The following is a 17,985-nucleotide window of genomic DNA, read 5'->3' as shown; positions in this document are numbered from 1 at the left end:
CTACCATATTTAGGCTTTAAAAAAAACATTCTGGGTAACCAATAAATAGCAGCATCGTGAAGATTCTTCCCCCCCCCCCCCCCCCCCCCCCCCCCCCCCCCCCCCCACACACACACTTATCAATCTCATTTTGCAGCCCGGCTATTTTGCAGCCTACATCTCATTTTGCAGCTACAGAAAACTAAGTGATTCAGACACACAGGAAGTTTTCAATTTCCATTCCTTTAATCTCGCAATACATTCGCTTGCTTTGAGGGGGGGGGGGGGAGAATACACTTTAATAACACCTGGAAGACATACGATTCGAGAACGTTTAGGCTACAACTATCCCGCTGCTGCGTTTTTTTCCTTCCCAGCCGCCTGCTTTGTGCTTCCAGCTCTGGTTTCCTAGTCGGACTCTTAAACGCCGAACACCAAGTGCGGGAATGAGCAAACCACCACTGATGTTATAGAACTGTTTGAAGGTACTTCCGCCCTTACTTGCCTGTGCTTTTTATTCCATTTCCTGTATGAACGCCGGGCATTTTTGTGTATCAACTAAAGATTTGTTAAGGTAATCTCGATTTATGGAAGAATGGAGGGTGTATTAAAGGAGAGGGGTGCTCTGGGATGAGGTGGCAGGAAAAGGAAGGGAAAGAAATTATAATAAATTAACTATATATTAGATATATTAGTTATATATTTACTAAATATAACTATAAATTAACTGCCCTGGAATCCAGTATGATAATAAAGAAAAGGTGCATTTCACCGAATTATACGCAGCACAATTAATGCCGTGCTTTTAATGATCATTTGGACTTACAGAAAAATCACACGAATGTTTCATCGAAACTTGCTTGGGGAGGTAAATGAGTCATAACCCTTGCTGGAATCGTAATCGGATTAATACGGGGAAGGAAGGAAGGGGTGGTTTAGATCATAAACTGGATTGTCACTCGTGAGCAAGGAAGCGATTCGGATTGGTCATCGGTTCGAAAGTATCATTCAATGTATTTTTTTTCAACCCTTTTACAAATCGAAGGGCGGGAGGGAAACTCAGAAGTATAGGAACTTTACTACCTTTCCCCTTCCGTGCCAGCTATTATCTTCCCGTCCCGTGTGAAGTGAATGAAAACCTAGCTATGTTTCATTTTAATGCAGTGTTTCTCAATCTTGGCGATTTGAAGATGGGTGGACTTCAACTTCCTGAATTCCCCAGCCAGCGTTGCTGGCTGGGGAATTCTGGGAGTTGAAGTCCACCCATCTTCAAACCGCCAAGGTTGAGAAACACTGTTTTAGTGCCTTCACTGATCTTTGCCACTTTCTCTCTTTTCAACATGATTCCTGATCTTGAAAATGGTCGTTGTACGCTCAAGATCATTGTTGGCTTTCTGCTGCTGCTTTAACTTAACGTGGTACTTGGTATATGAGCAATTCATGGCCTGTTTCACAGTCAGCCCTTATCTAAATCTTTGGTGTTATAACTGAATCCTTGTACCAATAATAGAGTCAATTCCCTCTCACTGCGTTTCAGGAACTCAACATGATGTTCCTGATGTTCTTCTTGAAAATGGTAGTTGTATGCTCAAGATCATGGTTTTGGCTTTCTTTTGCTGCTTTAGCTTAACTTGGTACTCGGTCTAAGACGTCCATATAGAAGGTCCACCCTGGCCAAGTCTTTAGTGTTATAACTCAATCCTTGTACCAATAATAGGAGTCAATTCCCTCTCAATGTGGTTCAAGACCTCAGCGTGATTCCTGGTGTTCTTCTTGAAAATGATAGTTGTGTGCTCAAGATCATGGAGTATAATACGAAAAGTTTTATATTCCCTTCTGACTAGTGTATCTATGTTTCAGCAGAAAATATTTCTATTTTATTTTATATTTGCTTATTTGACACTATGACAATCATTAAGTGTTGTACTCATGATTCTCCATAAATGTATATTTTATTTTATGTACACTGAGAGCATATGCACCAAAGACAAATTCCTTGTGTGTCCAATCACACTTGGCCAATAAAGAATTCTATTCTATTCTATTCTATTCTATTTTTATTACATACACACATAGATAGTGTACCCAAAAGGGGTCCTAGCTCCAGTGCTAGGCAACAGTGGCTGGACTCTAATATTGCTGCTGTTAGTTTTCATAAGGAGGTTTGGGCTGAGACAGAAGGATTGATATTGTCTTTTCCCCAGGCTCATTGGTGAGCACTTCCTTCCATTGCCCGTGTGGTTTCATGGCACTGAGATACCAGCGCCGCTTATGGCGCTACGTGGAACGTGGTCGCCGTCGCAAGTTGCACAGGCTCCTGCGGCATCACAGAGAAGTCTTGGATCTGGGCGAAACGAAGGGACACAAAAACCGCACACCCTTGCACCGATGCTGTGCCCTCCTGGACCACAAAGCTGCCGTCCTTTTGCTGAAGTATGGGGCTGACCCCTCTCTTCCGGACCACCGTGGAGACACAGCTCTGCATTTGGCTGCCCGGCACGTAGCACGTGGAGGAGATCATGGTGAGACGAAGCTTTAGAACTTTATTTTGCGTCTTAATTAAAATACAAGGATGTCTACTTCCAAAAAGATGGAGATCTGTGCGGTCAGGTGGTAGGGAAAGTGAATAGAATGCTTGTTTCCAAATGTAAAATAATGCACTTGGGGAAAAGGAATCCTCAATCTGAGTATTGTATTGGCAGTTCTGTGTTAGCAAAAACTTCAGAAGAGAAGGATTTAGGGGTAGTGATTTCTGACAGTCTCAAAATGGGTGAGCAGTGTGGTCGGGCGGTAGGAAAAGCAAGTAGGATGCTTGGCTGCATAGCCAGAGGTATTACAAGCAGGAAGAAGGAGATTGTGATCCTGCTATATAGAGCGCTGGTGAGACCACATTTGGAATACTGTGTTCAGTTCTGGAAACCTCACCTACAAAAAGATATTGACAAAATTGAACGTGTCCAAAGACAGGTTACAAAAATGGTGAAAGGTCTTAAGCATAAAACTTATCAGAAAAGACTTAATGAACTCAATCTGTATAGTCTGGAGGACAGAAGGAAAAGCGGGGACATGATCAAAACATTTAAATATGTCAAAGGGTTAAATAAGGTTCAGGAGGGAAGTGTTTTTAATAGGAAAGTGAACACAAGAACAAGGGGGCACAATCTGAGGTTAGTTGGGAAAGATCAGAAGCAATGTGAGAAAATATTATTTTACTGAAAGAGTAGTAGATGCTTGGAACAAACTTCCAACAGACGTGGTTGGTAAATCCACAGTAACTGAATTTAAACATGCCTGGGATAAACATATATCCATCCTAAGATAAAGTGCAGGAAAGAGTATAAGGGCCGACTCGATGGAACATGAGATCTTTTTCTGCTGTCAGTCTTCTATGTTTCTGTGTTTCTCTCTCTCATCTACTGGACTATATGGAGATCGTAAATACCAATATTTATTTATTCATTGGATTTGTATGCCGCCCCTCTCCGTAGACAGATTGTCTGTTGAATAAATTAATGTTCTATATTGTTCCAAGTTAAAATACAATAGAACCATGATGGCGAACCTATGTCACGCCTGCCACAGGTGACACACAGAGCCATATCTGAGGGCAGCTGATTTTTGGCCTTCTGGAGGGCAACAGGAGATCATTTTCACCGTCCCTAGGCTTCAGGAAAGCCTCCGGAGCCTTGGATGGCGAAAAATGGACCCAATGGGCCCGGAAATTCAGAAACTCAAAGCGCACAGTGCTTTTTCACATTCCCCCCCCCCCCCCCGAACAAGAATCTTTTATTGTGCCTTCCACATGTTACCAGATTCCAGTTTCTCTTCAACTGTAAATACCCACTGGGTGACCTTTAGTCTGTCCTGCCCACCCTAGCCAAACATTAATTGCAACTTTGTTATTGGAGTGATAAAAAATTAACAATAACATGATTGGAAACGACCCCATCCCCTCAATGAAGTGTCTTGAAGCACTGGGGAAAAAAGAGAGAGCTACTGATAGTCCGTAACTTATGACCATTTGTTTAGCAGGTTTTGAAAGTTCCCACAGCAGTAGGAAAAGTGACTTATGACCAGTCCTCACAGTTATGACTGTTAACATTGCCCACACGGTCACATGATTGGGATTTAGGCATTTGGCAACCAGCACATATTTATGACGCAGAGGTCCTTTTTTTTCAGGAGGCAACTGGACTTTCTTGTGGTTTTATTTTTCGTCCAGGAAGCTTCTCATCCAAGAAGCTTTTTCAGCTGCCAGATAAACACAGATAAACCTCCAAGTGCTTCAACAACCCTCAAGTGGGATGTAAATGACCAGCAGTCTGCAAGAAATATCAATCCTTCCATTCCCCACCAACCAGTCAGAGCTGAAGAAGTTTCTTGGATGAGAAGCGAAACATCTGCAAAAGAAAAACCTAGGAAGTCCAGTTGCCTCTTGAAAAAAAATCACCTTTGGGACAACCATGACCTGGATGACTGAGAATCTCTATAGACTTTCACATATTTAAGACATTTGTAAGGCATCCCTGGGTCATGTGGTCATCACTTGTAACCTTCCCAGGGTTCTTCCAACAATGAGGGAAGCGGGATTTGCTTAACGGCCACAGTAATTTGCTTAACAACTGTTAAAAAGGTAAATGATTCATTTAATGACGGAATCGCTTAGCAAAGGAAGTTCTGGCCCAACTATGATTGTAAGTCTCGACTGGAGGCTAAAATATATGAAGAGCGGTTGCAGGAACTGGGTATGTCTAGTTTAATGAAAAGAAGGACTAGGGGACACATGATAGCAGTGTTCCAATATCTCAGAGGTTGCCACAAAGAAGAGGGAGTCAAACTATTCCCCAAAGCACCTGAGAGTAGGATAAGAAGCAATGGGTGGAAACTAATCAAGGAGAGAAGCAACTTAGAACTAAGGAGAAATTTTCTGACAGTTAGAACAATTAATCAGTGGAACCATTTGCCTCCAAAGTTGTGAATGCTCCAACACTGGAAGTTTTAAGGAAGATGTTGGATAACCATTTATCTGAAGTGGTGTAGGGTTTCCTGCGTAAGCAAGGGGTTGGACGAGAAGACCTCCACGTTCCCTCCTAACTCTGCTGCTGTTGTTGTTTACAATTAAATAGGAAAACAGTCATAGAAACCTTTACAAGATTAGGAGCCAAAACATAGTTCTAGGTATTTGGTCAGTTCTCAAGGGTATTTTTCCCTGGTTCCCATTATCTAGCATTTCTCTTCTTCCAGAAAAAGTTGAGGTGTAAGAAAAGATTCGGAGAGGAACATGAATTCTGGTAATATTTTTTCCTTATTTATTTCAGATTTTTGTTCCTGGGTCACAGAGGAGAGAGTAGTAGATGCTGGAGCACATGAATTGCTGAGCAAATGTTTTTGATACTTTTAAAATAAACTGCTATACTATGACCACAATCCAATTCATTAGATTCATTGAGGGAGTAACCAAAAATTATATACTGTAATGCCCTGTGCATCTAAAGAAGGAGTTTGTGGTTTACTAGAGTTATGCTAGTTATGCAATTATATTATTAGTCTTTAAAGGTTGGTGAGGCACTGTGTTTAATAGTCTTAACGTGCTCTTTTTTTGTAAGAGAAGCCTGTTTTACTACTGTACAGTACAGTATTGACAGTGGGTGTAGCAACTATGAATATTCAAACACAACTTGCTGCAATTTGCTCAGAAGTCACTAAGTGGCGCTAATTGTTAATGTTGATTTTTCTTCTCAGTGTATGAAAATCTGTTCCTACCCTTGCGAATCCACTGTCCGTCTGCCATGAATATCAAGAATAGAGCTGGGAAAACCCCTGGAGACCTCTTGAACACAGCAGCGGAAGATAAATGGGTAATGATGGGCACTAAACCCATCAGTAAGGTGGTCAGCAGGAAGAGATTGTTGAAACTTGAAAATTTAATGGAGAGTGGGGGAAGGGAGAGAGAGAGAGAAAAGAAAAATATCCATATCATTTATTTTATCTGTTATTACTTTTATGTTTTCTAATAATATTTTAGGATCATCGCCTTCTTACGTGTTTCTTGATGAAGAAGGAGGGAAGGAAAGGAAAGAGAGGACAGGAAAGGGAAAGGAAAAGAAAGGAAAAAGGGAAGAAACATACGTAGAAACGTAGAAGATTGACGGCAGAAAAAGATTGTCACTATGGATTTACCAACCAAGTCTGCTGAAAGTTTGTTCCAAGCATCTACTACAAACTTCCAGCCGACATGGTCAGTAAATCCATAGTAACTGAATTTAAACATGCCTGGGATTAACATATATCCATCCTAAGATAAAATACAAGAAATAGTATAAGGGCAGACTAGATGGACCGTGAGGTCTTTTTCTGCCGTCAATCTTCTATGTTTCTATGTATGGAAGAAGGAAGGATCATCAACTGTTTGGGTTTGGTTATCTTTTCTCAGACAAAGAGTTTTATGTTTTAATTCTCCACAGTGCCCTGAGGAAACAATTGAGGAAAATGAAGCAGAATGTGAGGCTGAGAGAGAGTGGAGACGCAAGCTTCTCAATGAATATGAAGATGAGTTTCAAGAGATACCATGGCAGCATGAAGGTAAAGCTAGACTTTTTTTTGGGAAGTGAAGATCTCCCAGTCCATAAAGTGGTCTCCCCTGTAGAGGTCTGAGCCGTGATCGTGACAGATGAGTTCGTGAAGTTGCCATCAAAGAAGGTTTAGCACAGTGGTTACAATGCAGTATTTCAGGCTGATTCAATTCTGACCAGTTCAAGATTGTCTCATCCTTTTGAGGGCAATAAAATGAGGTCCCAGATAGTAGCAGGCCGACCGCTTAGAGAGGGCTGTAATGATTATATATTGTATTGTATTGTATTGTATTGCATTGCATTGCATTGCATTGCATTGCATTGCATTGCATTGCATTGCATTGCATTGCATTGCATTGCATTGCATTACATTACATTACATTACATTATATTATATTATATTATATATGCACACACTCAAATACATACACACACATGTCCTAAGTGCTGTTGGTTTTGCCATTTAGATCAAGTTGTCAGGCCCCCTAGACCTTTTTTAAAAAATTAAAATTCGCTCAATCAGTTTGACCAGAGATTCTGGGGTTTTTTTCATTTTATGAAGCAATCTTTTTGCTGTTATTTAAGCAATTTGCGATATTTGGGCTTTGGAAGCTCCCTTGTTTTACTATCTTAGAAAGTAGGAGATTTTTTTGACATCAACTAGATTCGAAAGGGACCTTCTTGGAGAGTGATGCTTATTTTCTCGTTCTTTTCCAGAAGATTTTTCCAACTCAGAAACGTTCGAGGAATGGACTGATCGCATACACCGAGAATACCGGCAAAAACGTAGGCAAGAAGAGGAACGGCGTCACCCGAGGCCTAAAAAAGAAGCTCCGAAGTCTTCTGCTCAACACCAGCGCTTCCTGGAACAAGAGCATCTGGAGTACCTAAAACGTGCCCAAGCCAAGGAGGAAGAGGTTCAGGCAGCTAAGAGAAGACGTTACGAGGAAGGCTGCAGCCATGTTTTCTCCTCAGACAGTTCACGTCCATTGTGTTACAAGGACATTCCCTGGCCAAGCTTGACTGGGACTCCTGAGGAAATGGCCGCAGCAGCCCTTCGTGGTGTAGATCCTTCAGACAAAAGCGCTTATCGGCGCTTCCTTCGGCGTCAGCAGGCTTTGTGGCATCCGGATAAGTTTGCACAACGTTGCGGCACACGCTTGGCCGAACCGGATCGCCATCGGATCTTGGACACTGTCACAGCGTTGTCCCAAGCTTTCAATCGCTTGGCTGAAGCCGCCAAATAAACCTTGCTGCTTGTCAACATCAGTATTTCTCGGCCTCAGGTACTTCAAGATGCGTGGACTTCAACTCCCAGAATTCCATTCGGCATGCCATCTGTGGAATTCTGGGAGTTGAAGTTCACGCATCTTAAAATACCTGAGGATGAGAAACACTGGTCTATATGACTGAAATGTGTTAAGGTGCTTGAACAGAGAGAAAATGTCTTGGGGTTTTTGCCCTATTTATAAAATAAAACTATAAACTGTTGCTTTTGAATGTCTTTAGTTGGTCTAAGCCAGTAATGGCGAATCTTTTTTGAGTTGGGTGCCCACACCCATAATACAATGCATTCCACCACACGCATGTGCACAAATCCCATGCTGCCCTCCTATGCATGCACACAACCCCCCCCCCCAAACTCTGCTTCAACCCCCCCCCCCCCCCCCCATGCATGTATACAGGCCTCACTGAAGCCTCTGGACTTCTGGTTGGGCCCTTGGGTTGTTTTTCATTGTCTGGAGGGTTCAGGACACTAACCAGTGCGTGTATATGTGCTGGAGCTGACATTGGGCAACACCTCACGTGCCCTCAGATCTGGCTCGATAGGTGCCATGGGTTCACCATCATTGGTCTAGACCAGTGGTTCTCAACTTTTCTAATGCTGCGACCCCTTAATACAGTTCCTCATGTTGTGGTGACCCCCAACTGTAAGTCCAGCGCCAATTCTCCCAACAGAGCTTTAAGCTGATTGGCAGGGAGGTCAGAGGGACACCCCCACTGTAAACACCTGATTGGTCAAATTGTAAAAATATGTTCCCAGGTGCCAGAATAGAAACTTTAGTTCCTAACACCAGGGGAAATTTGTCTTTTCCCATGGTCTTAGGCGACCCCTGTGAAACGGTCGTTCGACCCCCCAAAGGGGTCCCGACCCCCAGGTTGAGAACCACTGGTCTAGACAGACTGAGTAACAGTAAATTTTTTTAAAAAGAAATCATTATTATTGTTTGCTTGCTTGCTTGCTTGCTTGCTTGCTTGCTTGCTTGCTTGCTTGCTTGCTTGCTTGCTTGCTTGCTTGCTTGCTTGCTTGCTTGCTTGCTTACTTAATTACTTACTCACTCACTCACTCACTCACTCATTCACTCACTCACTCACTCACTCACTCACTTATTATATTTGTATGCCGCCCTTCTCCGAAAACTCAGTCCGGCTCACAGAGTAAATATAAAAACACAGCGTACAGTGCAAATCTAATACATTAAAAAAGTCTATAGCTAAAAACCCTATGTATTACTCAATCAAACGGTACAATCACACCATGTATCACAATTATTAGTCGGGGGGAGGGGGGGCAAATATAATTGCCTCAGGCCTGGCAACATAGATGAGTCTTAAGACTCTTGCGGAAGGCAAGGAGGGTGGGGGAAGTACGACTCTGGGAGGAGCTGATTCCAGAGTGTCAGGGCCCCCACAGAGAAGGCTCTTCCCCACGGCCCCGCCAAACAACATTGTCTGGTTGACAGGACCTGGAGAAGGCCAACTCTGTGGGGCCTAACCGGCTGCTGGGATTTATGTGGCAGAAGGCGGTCCCGTAAGACCGTAAGGATTCTTCACTGGGCAATTATGTGTTAACAACCCACCACCACCACACACACATACATGGTTGAGTTTCATGTGTAAACCAGATCAATACGGCTTGTTAAAATCCTTTTTTAAAAGAAAATTTGGCTTAGTTCCTTCAGCTATTCCCAACCTTCACACGGATATCTTGGTTTGAAGCTCAGCCAGTGAAAACAGCCACATGCTCAGATATCACGTATCTGAGGCAAGCTTCCAATTTGTGTACTAGCTCATATTCTGGGTGAGGCTGAATTAACCAAGTTTTCTCCTGGGTCTGAATTCATGGTGCCCTTTCTAGATTTCAAGAGTAATAATAATAATAATAATAATAATAATAATAATAATAATAATAATAATAATAATGTTGTGATTCAGCCTGAGGCTGCTCAGGGACCAGCTGTGTCTCTGCTGGCTCCATGCCCAGAGGAGGAGGACAGCAAAGAGGAGGGGGCTGAACAGTCGGACGGGGGAGAGGAAAATCAGGAATGGGATGAAGGAGAACAGCATGAGAGCCCTGGGGGGGGGGCTCTCCCCAGCCAGTAGTTTGGAATCATTAGGTGATGACGCACAAGCTGTCATTGACATACGACAGAGACAGTCAGATCAAAGAAAGGAGCAATTAAAGAAGTATTATCAGCACTGAATTAGGAACAGCTGGGGTTGGGTGTGGTCCTCCTTAGCAGGGTTTAAAAGGCAGGCAAGCCCTTGAAGCCATGTGGAGTGTTATCAGTTTGGAGTTGCGTTATCCTGTCTTGTTTCTCGGCGTCTCTGTTCCTGGCTTGTGGCCCAGCAGCTTTGCAAGACCCGTGGGAGGTGTAGATCTGCTATCTACAGCCTCGGGTTGGCAGCAAGAATTCTGTATTGCTGCATGGACTTTTGCCTTTGTGGATATATCTGAAGATACAGCATTTTCTTGTTTGTAAGGACATTTTCTGTTACCTGTGTTTTTCTTGAATTTTATAAAACTGCCTTTGCCTTTTACCAGTGTGTCTGGCTTCTCTTTTTGGGTTGGTATTGGCTTCTGGAGTGACCCAGACAGAACAAATAATAATAATAATAATAACAACAACAACAACAACAACAACAATAATAATAATTAAATAATAATAATTATTATTATTTATTAGATTTGTATGCCGACCCTCTCCGCAGACTCATTAAGGTTCCTGATGCCGCGAATATTTTAACATTACCCAAGGAATAGAGATTCTCAGTCATTCAAAGGAGCTTTTTCAGGAGCCAACTGGATTTTCTTGTAGTAGTAGTGTTTTTTTAAAAAAAATAAAAAATAAGACATTTCATTTCTCATCCAAGAAACTTCTTCAACTCTGACAGGATAGTTTATCTGATAAACCTCCAAGTACATCCAATGACCCCGCTAAAAGGATGCAGATTACCAGCTATCTGCAAGGAATATAAATCCTTCCATTCCCCATTATCCTGTCAGAGCAGAAGAAGCTTCTACTCTGAGAAGCGAAACATCTTCAAAAGAAAAAACAAGTTGCCTCCTGAAAAAAAGCACAATTTGGGATTACCGAAAGAGATGGAAGGATATTTTTCATATCTGGATGTGTGGCAATTAGATTATTTTCCCTGAATTTTTACAGCACTCCTATATAGTTGTCAATTTCTTCATGACCGTTAACGGCATTTAACCAACCTTCATGAGTCAGCGATGAATATTTCCAGATGATGAAAAAGGAAACTGCTTTGAACTGTACAGTGAAGAGGTCAAACCGTGCCTTCTTGAGAAAACATGCCTGCTCTGGAGTACTCTCTACTTCTTCACTGCTTACATTACAATTTGGACATTTTATGTTTACAGACACTATAAACCAATACAGTACCAATACAGGCATAAAATATCACCATAAAACTCAAAAGTCTGAAGCAGATAGTACAGCACCGTAGAAGTATTTGAAGACTCAGCCTAAATGGAAATAGTTCCATAAATATTTACTGAGAAATCCTTAAAAGAAGGGGAAGTTTGAGAACAATTGGTTGACGAGAGACGAGACGTATTTGAAGAATTTCCCCAAGAAAATCCAAAGATGATTAAAAGCACGTTCTCAGAAGTAGCGTTCGGAAAACTGAAATTCAGGAAGAGCTTCCGGCTGTGACTTAGTTTGGGATCATTGTTATTTCTGCTGGCTTTAGTGAGGGGCAAGAAATAGCAGTGAAGGAAGCAGGAAATGGATGCATGTTGCGATGCAACTTTTTGAATAGAACCTGAAAATAGCAGAATTCTGCCAGGAATCCAGTGAGAGAAAAGAGAATGAAGTTGGGAGAAGTGGAGAGAGAAAGAAAAGAAAGGGAGGGGGGGGGAAGAATGAAGAAAGATGTGAGAGTGAGTAAAGAAAGGGTAAATTTTCTGGAAGAACCTCCAGATAACCAGAGGATAATCAGAACTGCAGAAAAAACAATTGCTGCCAACCTGCCTTCCATTGAGGACCTGTATACTGCACGAGTCAAAAAGAGGGCGGGGAAAATATTTACTGACCCCTCACATCCTGGATCACAAATTGTTTCAACTCCTACCCTCAAAACGTCGCTACAGAGCACTGCACACCAAGACAACTAGACACAAGAACAGTTTTTTTCCGAACGCCATCACTCTACTAAACAAATAATTCCCTAAACACTGTCAGACTTTCTACTAAATCTGCACTTCTATTCTACTAGTTTTTCTCATCATTCCTATCACCCATTTCCTCCCATGTTGATTGTATGACTGTGACTTGTTGCTTATATCCTAAGATTTTTATTAATATTGCTTCCTCGTTGCTTATTTGACCCCTATGACAATCATTAAGTGTCGTACCACATGATTCTTGACAAAAGTATATTTAATTTTATGTGCGCTGAGAGCATATGCACCAAGACAAATTCCTTGTGTGCCCAATCACACTTGGCCAATAAAAATTCTATTCTATTCTATTCATAACCAACAATGGAAGGAGATGGTGATACCAGTAGTAAAGGCCAGATATCATTTCAGTTTTATACTGTACAGTGATGGGCTGTTGCCAGTGCAGGCCACTTTATAGAGTGGTAGTAAAATTGAGAAAGTGTGCGCAGCTGTGCATGAACGGTGCATGTATGCGCAGCCCCACGTCACATTTGGCTTCTGCGCATACACAGGAAGCCAAATATCACATGAGGATACTCACCCCGTGAGATTTTAGCTATTTTTGCTGGGTTTTTTGCTTCCACGCATGCGCAGAAGCAAAGAAATCAGCAAAAATCGCTGGAATCTTGCACGTTGAAGCATGTGCACCCGTACGGGCAGCCCTTCATTGTTTATACACTTTTTTTCATATTTATTTATTTATTTATTACTTAGATTTGTATGCCGCCCCCTCTCCGAATCCACAAGTACAAGAGAGTCCTCAATGTATAACCCAGTGGTGGGTTGTAAATGATTTTGCTACCAGTTTGCATACAGATGTGCACAGTAATGGGCAGCCAAAATTTTTATTGCCATACTGGGGGTGTGGCTTATTTTGTGGGAGTGGCTTAATGGTCATGTGGCTGCGTAGGAGTGGCTTGCTGGCTGTGTGATCAGGTGGGAGTGGCTTGAACAATCATCATTGTTGAAATGAACTGTTAAGTCCTCAACTTACAACCTCACCAGTGTCGCTTGTTGGGGTGAGAATTTGCTTCATGTTTCCCGCGCTCTCCTTCCTGGGTCACCCCTGCATAAGGCTGGGTAGCTAGGCGAACGGGTGCCGATCAGCTGTTGAGAAAAGAGGGGGGAGGAAAAGGGCTCCCTGCAACTTCTGCCGCTTTCCGAGGAGAAGGATGGGAGGGGGGATTTAAAATATTGGAAAGCCGAGGGATAGTTACAAGGTTCGGCTCGGCTCTCCTTTTTACCCTACTGCTGCTGCTGCTGCACGCTCCTCGCTTTTTTCCTCTTTCCTCCTCCCTGGCCTCGGAAGGTGGCCATGTGAGGCTGGAGGGCAGCCGGGCAGGAGAGAGGGAGGAAGGAGGAAAGGGGAAAAAAGCGAGGAATGCAGACCCAGCAGAAGCAGCAGGGTAAAAAGGAGAGCTAAGCCGAGACTGGTAATCCAGGAAGTGACTGCCGCCAGTCAGCTGGACCTAGGCACGCAGCTTCATTTCCACTGGTGGAACTGTGTTCCACCCCGTCCTGCCTGCTGCCCACCCCTGCATGTGCAGAAGCATCCCTGGCAGGTGGCCGGAGCCTCCTGCCGCCAGTGCTACCGGTCCAAACCAGGAGTAACCACCTGTCAGCGCCCCAAATAGCATCTGAGAAATAAATCAGATTCCAGTCCAATTCTCTCATCCAAGGTTCAATTTATTAACAGTGTTGGTCACACTGTTGCCAATCCCGAATACTAACTTCCTTTCAATAACCCAGCCAGGTTAAGGTTCATCCCCCACACCCACAAGTTCATCACGAGAACCAGCCTGAGTGCAGGGATTACACGGACCTCCTCCTTACTCCACTGGTGCAGAACACCACCACTGGTATGACCACAATTTAGCTCCAAATTCCTATTGCTAAGGAAGAGAAATGTGAGCTTTGCCCCATTTCATCACTTTTCTTGCCTCAATTATTGAATCACTACAGTTGTTAAGGTAGTAACCTGGTTGTTAAGTGAATCTGGTTTTTCCCCATTGACTTTGCCTGTCAGGAAGTCCCAAAAGGGGGTCACATGATCCCAGGACAATGCAACCGTCATAAATGTGAGCCAATTGCCAAGTGTCTGAATTTTGCTCCCCTGACCATGTGGATGCTACAATGGTCGTTAAGTATGAAAAATGGTCATAAGTCGCGTTTTTCAGTGCCATTGTTGACTTTGAATGGTCATTAAGCAAGCCGTTGTAAATTGAGGAATGCCTGTACTTTAGGAAAAAAAGCTCTTGGAATGCACCACTTTGTTGTCATATTGATGGAGGATTTGAAAAATTTTGTAGAATCAAAGGAAAACAAGTTGGTCTTGATGAAACCAGAGTCAGAATTGTCTTTGGTTTCATTGCAGATATAACAAGCAGTAGGAAATTCAAGTTTTGTGGGGTGGGGTGGTGAATCCATGCCTTTTGGTCAGAGGAGGGTCTATTTGCAACATTTTTTATCTTAAAAGTGTTAGTCGAAAAAATGATGTCGATTGTAACCACTACAAACTTTCTCTATAGGAGTGGTAGAAAAAGTCCCTTTTCGTCCCTGTTCTAGCTTTGCACGAAAAAGATGGTAAGCCATGTCCACAACAGACGTTGTCAGGGCAGCACAAGTAACACACCGAGTAACACTTCTGCTGCAGGTCCAAGGGAGGAAACCTTTGAGAGGAGGTCACGCTAAAAAAAATATAAGAAAAAAGCCAATGGAAATCACCTCCCAACTTCTTACAAATCTTCTTGCAAATCAGGAGATTCCAAGGGGCAGAGCTTCCAGTCATTAAATCCAAACAGACCTGGTTATTTGCTTTTGAGGCGGGGAGAATTATGAAAACAGATATCCCAAGCAACAGAAAAGGAATCAGTGTTTTATCGAATAGAATAACTTTGTAAACCATCTAGTGATTTTAGTCCAACCCCCGCTCTTTCAGAAGACCCAACCCGTTTCTGACAAGTGGCTGTGTAGTCTCTTTTTTAAAAAATGGAATAGGAATAGAATCAAATAGAATTGAATAGAATTCTTTATTGGCCAAGTGTGATTGGACACACAAGGAATTCGTCTTTCGTGCATATGCTCTCAAGCTTCCTGGGATGAATCTCCCACAACTTCTCTTTCAACTTCTGAAAGAACTTCACAAATTCTTTCCAAAACCTGGCAAATCTGGCCCACAGTGTACCATTGTATGAGATAGCTCAGGCAATCTCACACTACTCACAAGAGCCTACAAAACTTTTGCCAGACCCATCCTAGAGTACTGCTCATCTGTCTGGAACCCATACCACATCTCAGACATCAACACCCTTGAAAATGTCCAAAGATATTTCACCAGAAGAGCCCTTCACTCCTCCACTCGAAACAGAATATCCTACGAAAATAGACTAACAATCCTGGGCTTAGAAAGCCTAGAACTACGGCGCCTAAAACACGATTTGAGTATTGCCCACAAGATCATATGCTGCAACGTCCTACCGGTCAATGACTACTTCAGCTTCAATCACAACAACACAAGAGCACGCAACAGATTCAAACTTAATACGAACTGCTCCAAACTTGACTGTAAAAAATATGATTTCAACAATCGAATTATCGAAGCGTGGAACTCATTACCGGACTCAATTGTGTCAACCCCTAACCCCCAACATTTCTCCCTTAGACTCTCCACGATTGACCTCTCCAGGTTCCTAAGAGGCCAGTAAGGGGCGTACATAAGTGCACTGGTGTGCCTTTTGTCCCCTGTCCAATTGTCTTTCCTTTCTCTCACTTATCATATATATTTTCTTTCTTTCTTTCATATATCCTCTCCTCTAAGTTCACTTTACCCTTATATATATTACCACATGTCTATTTTTCTTCCTATGTATTTGTGTATTGGACAAATGAATAAATAAAAAAATTAAAATAAACTTCTCTTTCAACTTCTGAAAGAACTTCACAAATTCTTTCCAAAACCTGGCAAATCTGACCCACAGCGTACCACTGCTTTGCTTAACTGCAGCGATCGCTTAACAGTTGTGGCTGTTGCTTAACAACTGCCACAAAAAAACCCTCATAAAATTGTGTCAGTCATGTGGGTGATCCATTTTAAAAACTGTCATGCACAGGCTCCATTATGGTTATAAGATGAGGAGGATATGTACATGAAGGTGAAATATTTCCTTCAGCTCCAGTGGGTTTCATTTTGCTAGGACTGAACTACAATATATTGTGGAGTTGGATGGAAAATTGCTCTGCATTTCTCTTTGGCAATAGAGTTCTATTACAATCAGCTGGGTGGGCATGGTTCCAAATTAGAACTTTTTACATCAAAGAGGATCTTTTTATATACTTTTGCATGCTGGTGTGTACTACTATTTTTATAACATCATTTTTAACCATATATAGCAAGACAATCATCCCCTCTTTCTAAGCTATGCTGCATATATGTTCCTCTTAAAATTTTCCATGCAGCACATTTAAAGAAATACTTGGTATTTAGCAGATTTAAATATTTCCTACTTCAGAGGGTGGCTCCAAAGATGGTGTTGCTTTGAGCACCCTCATTTCTTAAACTACTCCTTACCAGCAGCTTGAGTTGCTGTTAGCAGCCACAGAGAAATTCTACTTTTTTATTTATTGGATTTGTATGCCACCCCTCTCCGTAGACTCCGTAGACTTTTTCATGTTGTCCTCTAACTTGTCCTCTAACTCCCTGTAGCAAAACTCTGAGACCAGGGAGATTAAATATTTACTTATTTATTCTTGCGATTTATAAATTAGGAGAAGCAGACACCAATTCAATTGTTATTTTTAAGCATGTGCACATATATTCTGATTTTCTCTCTCTCTCTCTCTCTGTCTCTCTCTCGCACACACACACACACACACATATATATCCAGGGGTAGTTATAGAAGAAATGACAGACATCACAATCTCCAAAACTTTTAAAAAATTATTTACTTACTAAGGTAAATAGGAGGGAGAAGGTATGTTAAATATGTTTGCCACCTTGAGTTATTTGTAAAAATAAGGATGAGAAGAGCATGTCATTTTATTCCCCTACACTGTGCTCTCTCCAAAGGTCCCTTTACCTGTACAAGGAAAACTTCTGCCCCATGGTTTTAGGGGAAGAAGGAAATTAGATAGCCTGAAGTCTATTTTAGAACAAATAGGAAAACTGTAAAATGAGTCTACGGAGGGGGGAGGCATACAAATGGAATAAATAAAATAAATAAATAAATAAATAAATAAATAAATAAATAAAATAAAATAAAATAAACTGCAGACTTCTGCAATGATTTTTCTCCGGAGAGTTAAATACAGAGGAAGGAAGGAAGGAAGGAAGGAAGGAAGGAAGGAAGGAAGGAAGGAAGGAAGGAAGGAAGGAATATGAATTGAAATTTAGCTTCTACAAGAAGGAAACTAAACTTGGAATTCTCCATGTATGATTCTTCTCTTCCTCTGTTTTCTTCATATTGTCCTTTTCCTAATAAACTTATTTTCTATTTGGAAATTTAACTTCATAGGTTTTCAAAAGAAATTGCTCACTAATATCTGCAAACATGCAAGTATGCACCTTACACAGCTGATTAACTCTTGTGCTCTGGAACTGCCTGCCCATTATGTTGAGCTCTGGATTTTGGCCTTTGGACAGGAAGGTTAAGCCCATCCTTCTACTGGATGTGAGCCAAAGGGAAATCTCCTGGATAGGTTGAAAGCCAAATAATTCTTCTGCTGGGGAGATCAAAGGGTTCAACTTAATTGGTGGCATCTTCTCATGATTCATTAATTCACTATCCCACTCACTCACTTACTCATTCACACATAGAAAATGAGTAGATTGGGAACTTGAAGGTGTGAGGACCTCAGCTATTGTGTAGTGGGCTTCAGTAGGCAAGTAGGCAAGAAGCAAACCAGCATAGCTACAACAGGGGTGGGTTGCTACCAGTGTAGCCTAGAGCTCCATTCTGGTAGCGCTC

General features: G+C 42.0%; 1 protein-coding gene across 4 annotated transcripts; it reads left to right on the top strand.

The window, feature by feature from the left end:
- Nucleotides 1-298: 298 nt before the first annotated feature.
- NFKBIL1 (NFKB inhibitor like 1) lies at nucleotides 299-8,042 on the top strand. Of its 4 annotated transcripts, none has more exons than XM_070737673.1 (5): nucleotides 299-464; nucleotides 2,184-2,501; nucleotides 5,722-5,837; nucleotides 6,444-6,561; nucleotides 7,269-8,042. In XM_070737673.1, the coding sequence occupies exons 2-5, from the start codon at nucleotides 2,225-2,227 to the stop codon at nucleotides 7,796-7,798; spliced, it is 1,041 nt and encodes a 346-aa protein (XP_070593774.1). In that variant the 5' UTR covers nucleotides 299-464; nucleotides 2,184-2,224; the 3' UTR covers nucleotides 7,799-8,042. The 4 variants fall into 4 exon arrangements, with proteins under 4 accessions (XP_070593774.1, XP_070593776.1, XP_070593772.1 ...); XM_070737675.1 differs by lacking the exon at nucleotides 299-464 and adding an exon at nucleotides 471-553 and having other exon boundaries at nucleotides 7,272-8,042; XM_070737671.1 differs by lacking the exon at nucleotides 299-464 and adding an exon at nucleotides 471-553.
- The last annotated feature ends 9,943 nt before the right edge of the window (nucleotides 8,043-17,985 follow it).

This window comes from Erythrolamprus reginae, chromosome 2, assembly GCF_031021105.1.
Source record: "Erythrolamprus reginae isolate rEryReg1 chromosome 2, rEryReg1.hap1, whole genome shotgun sequence".
Classification (NCBI taxonomy): Eukaryota; Metazoa; Chordata; class Lepidosauria; order Squamata; family Dipsadidae; genus Erythrolamprus; species Erythrolamprus reginae.
Note: the sequence above shows the minus strand (reverse complement) of the source record. Positions and strands in the feature narration are given on the sequence as shown.

Coding starts and splice junctions, on each gene's coding strand:
- NFKBIL1 (XM_070737673.1), top strand. CDS start 2,225: ATGGCACTGAGATACCAGCGCCGCTTATGGCGCTACGTGGAACGTGGT. Junction 2,502..5,721: donor AGCACGTGGAGGAGATCATG/GTGAGACGAAGC, acceptor TTTTCTTCTCAG/TGTATGAAAATCTGTTCCTA. Junction 5,838..6,443: donor CAGCAGCGGAAGATAAATGG/GTAATGATGGGC, acceptor AATTCTCCACAG/TGCCCTGAGGAAACAATTGA.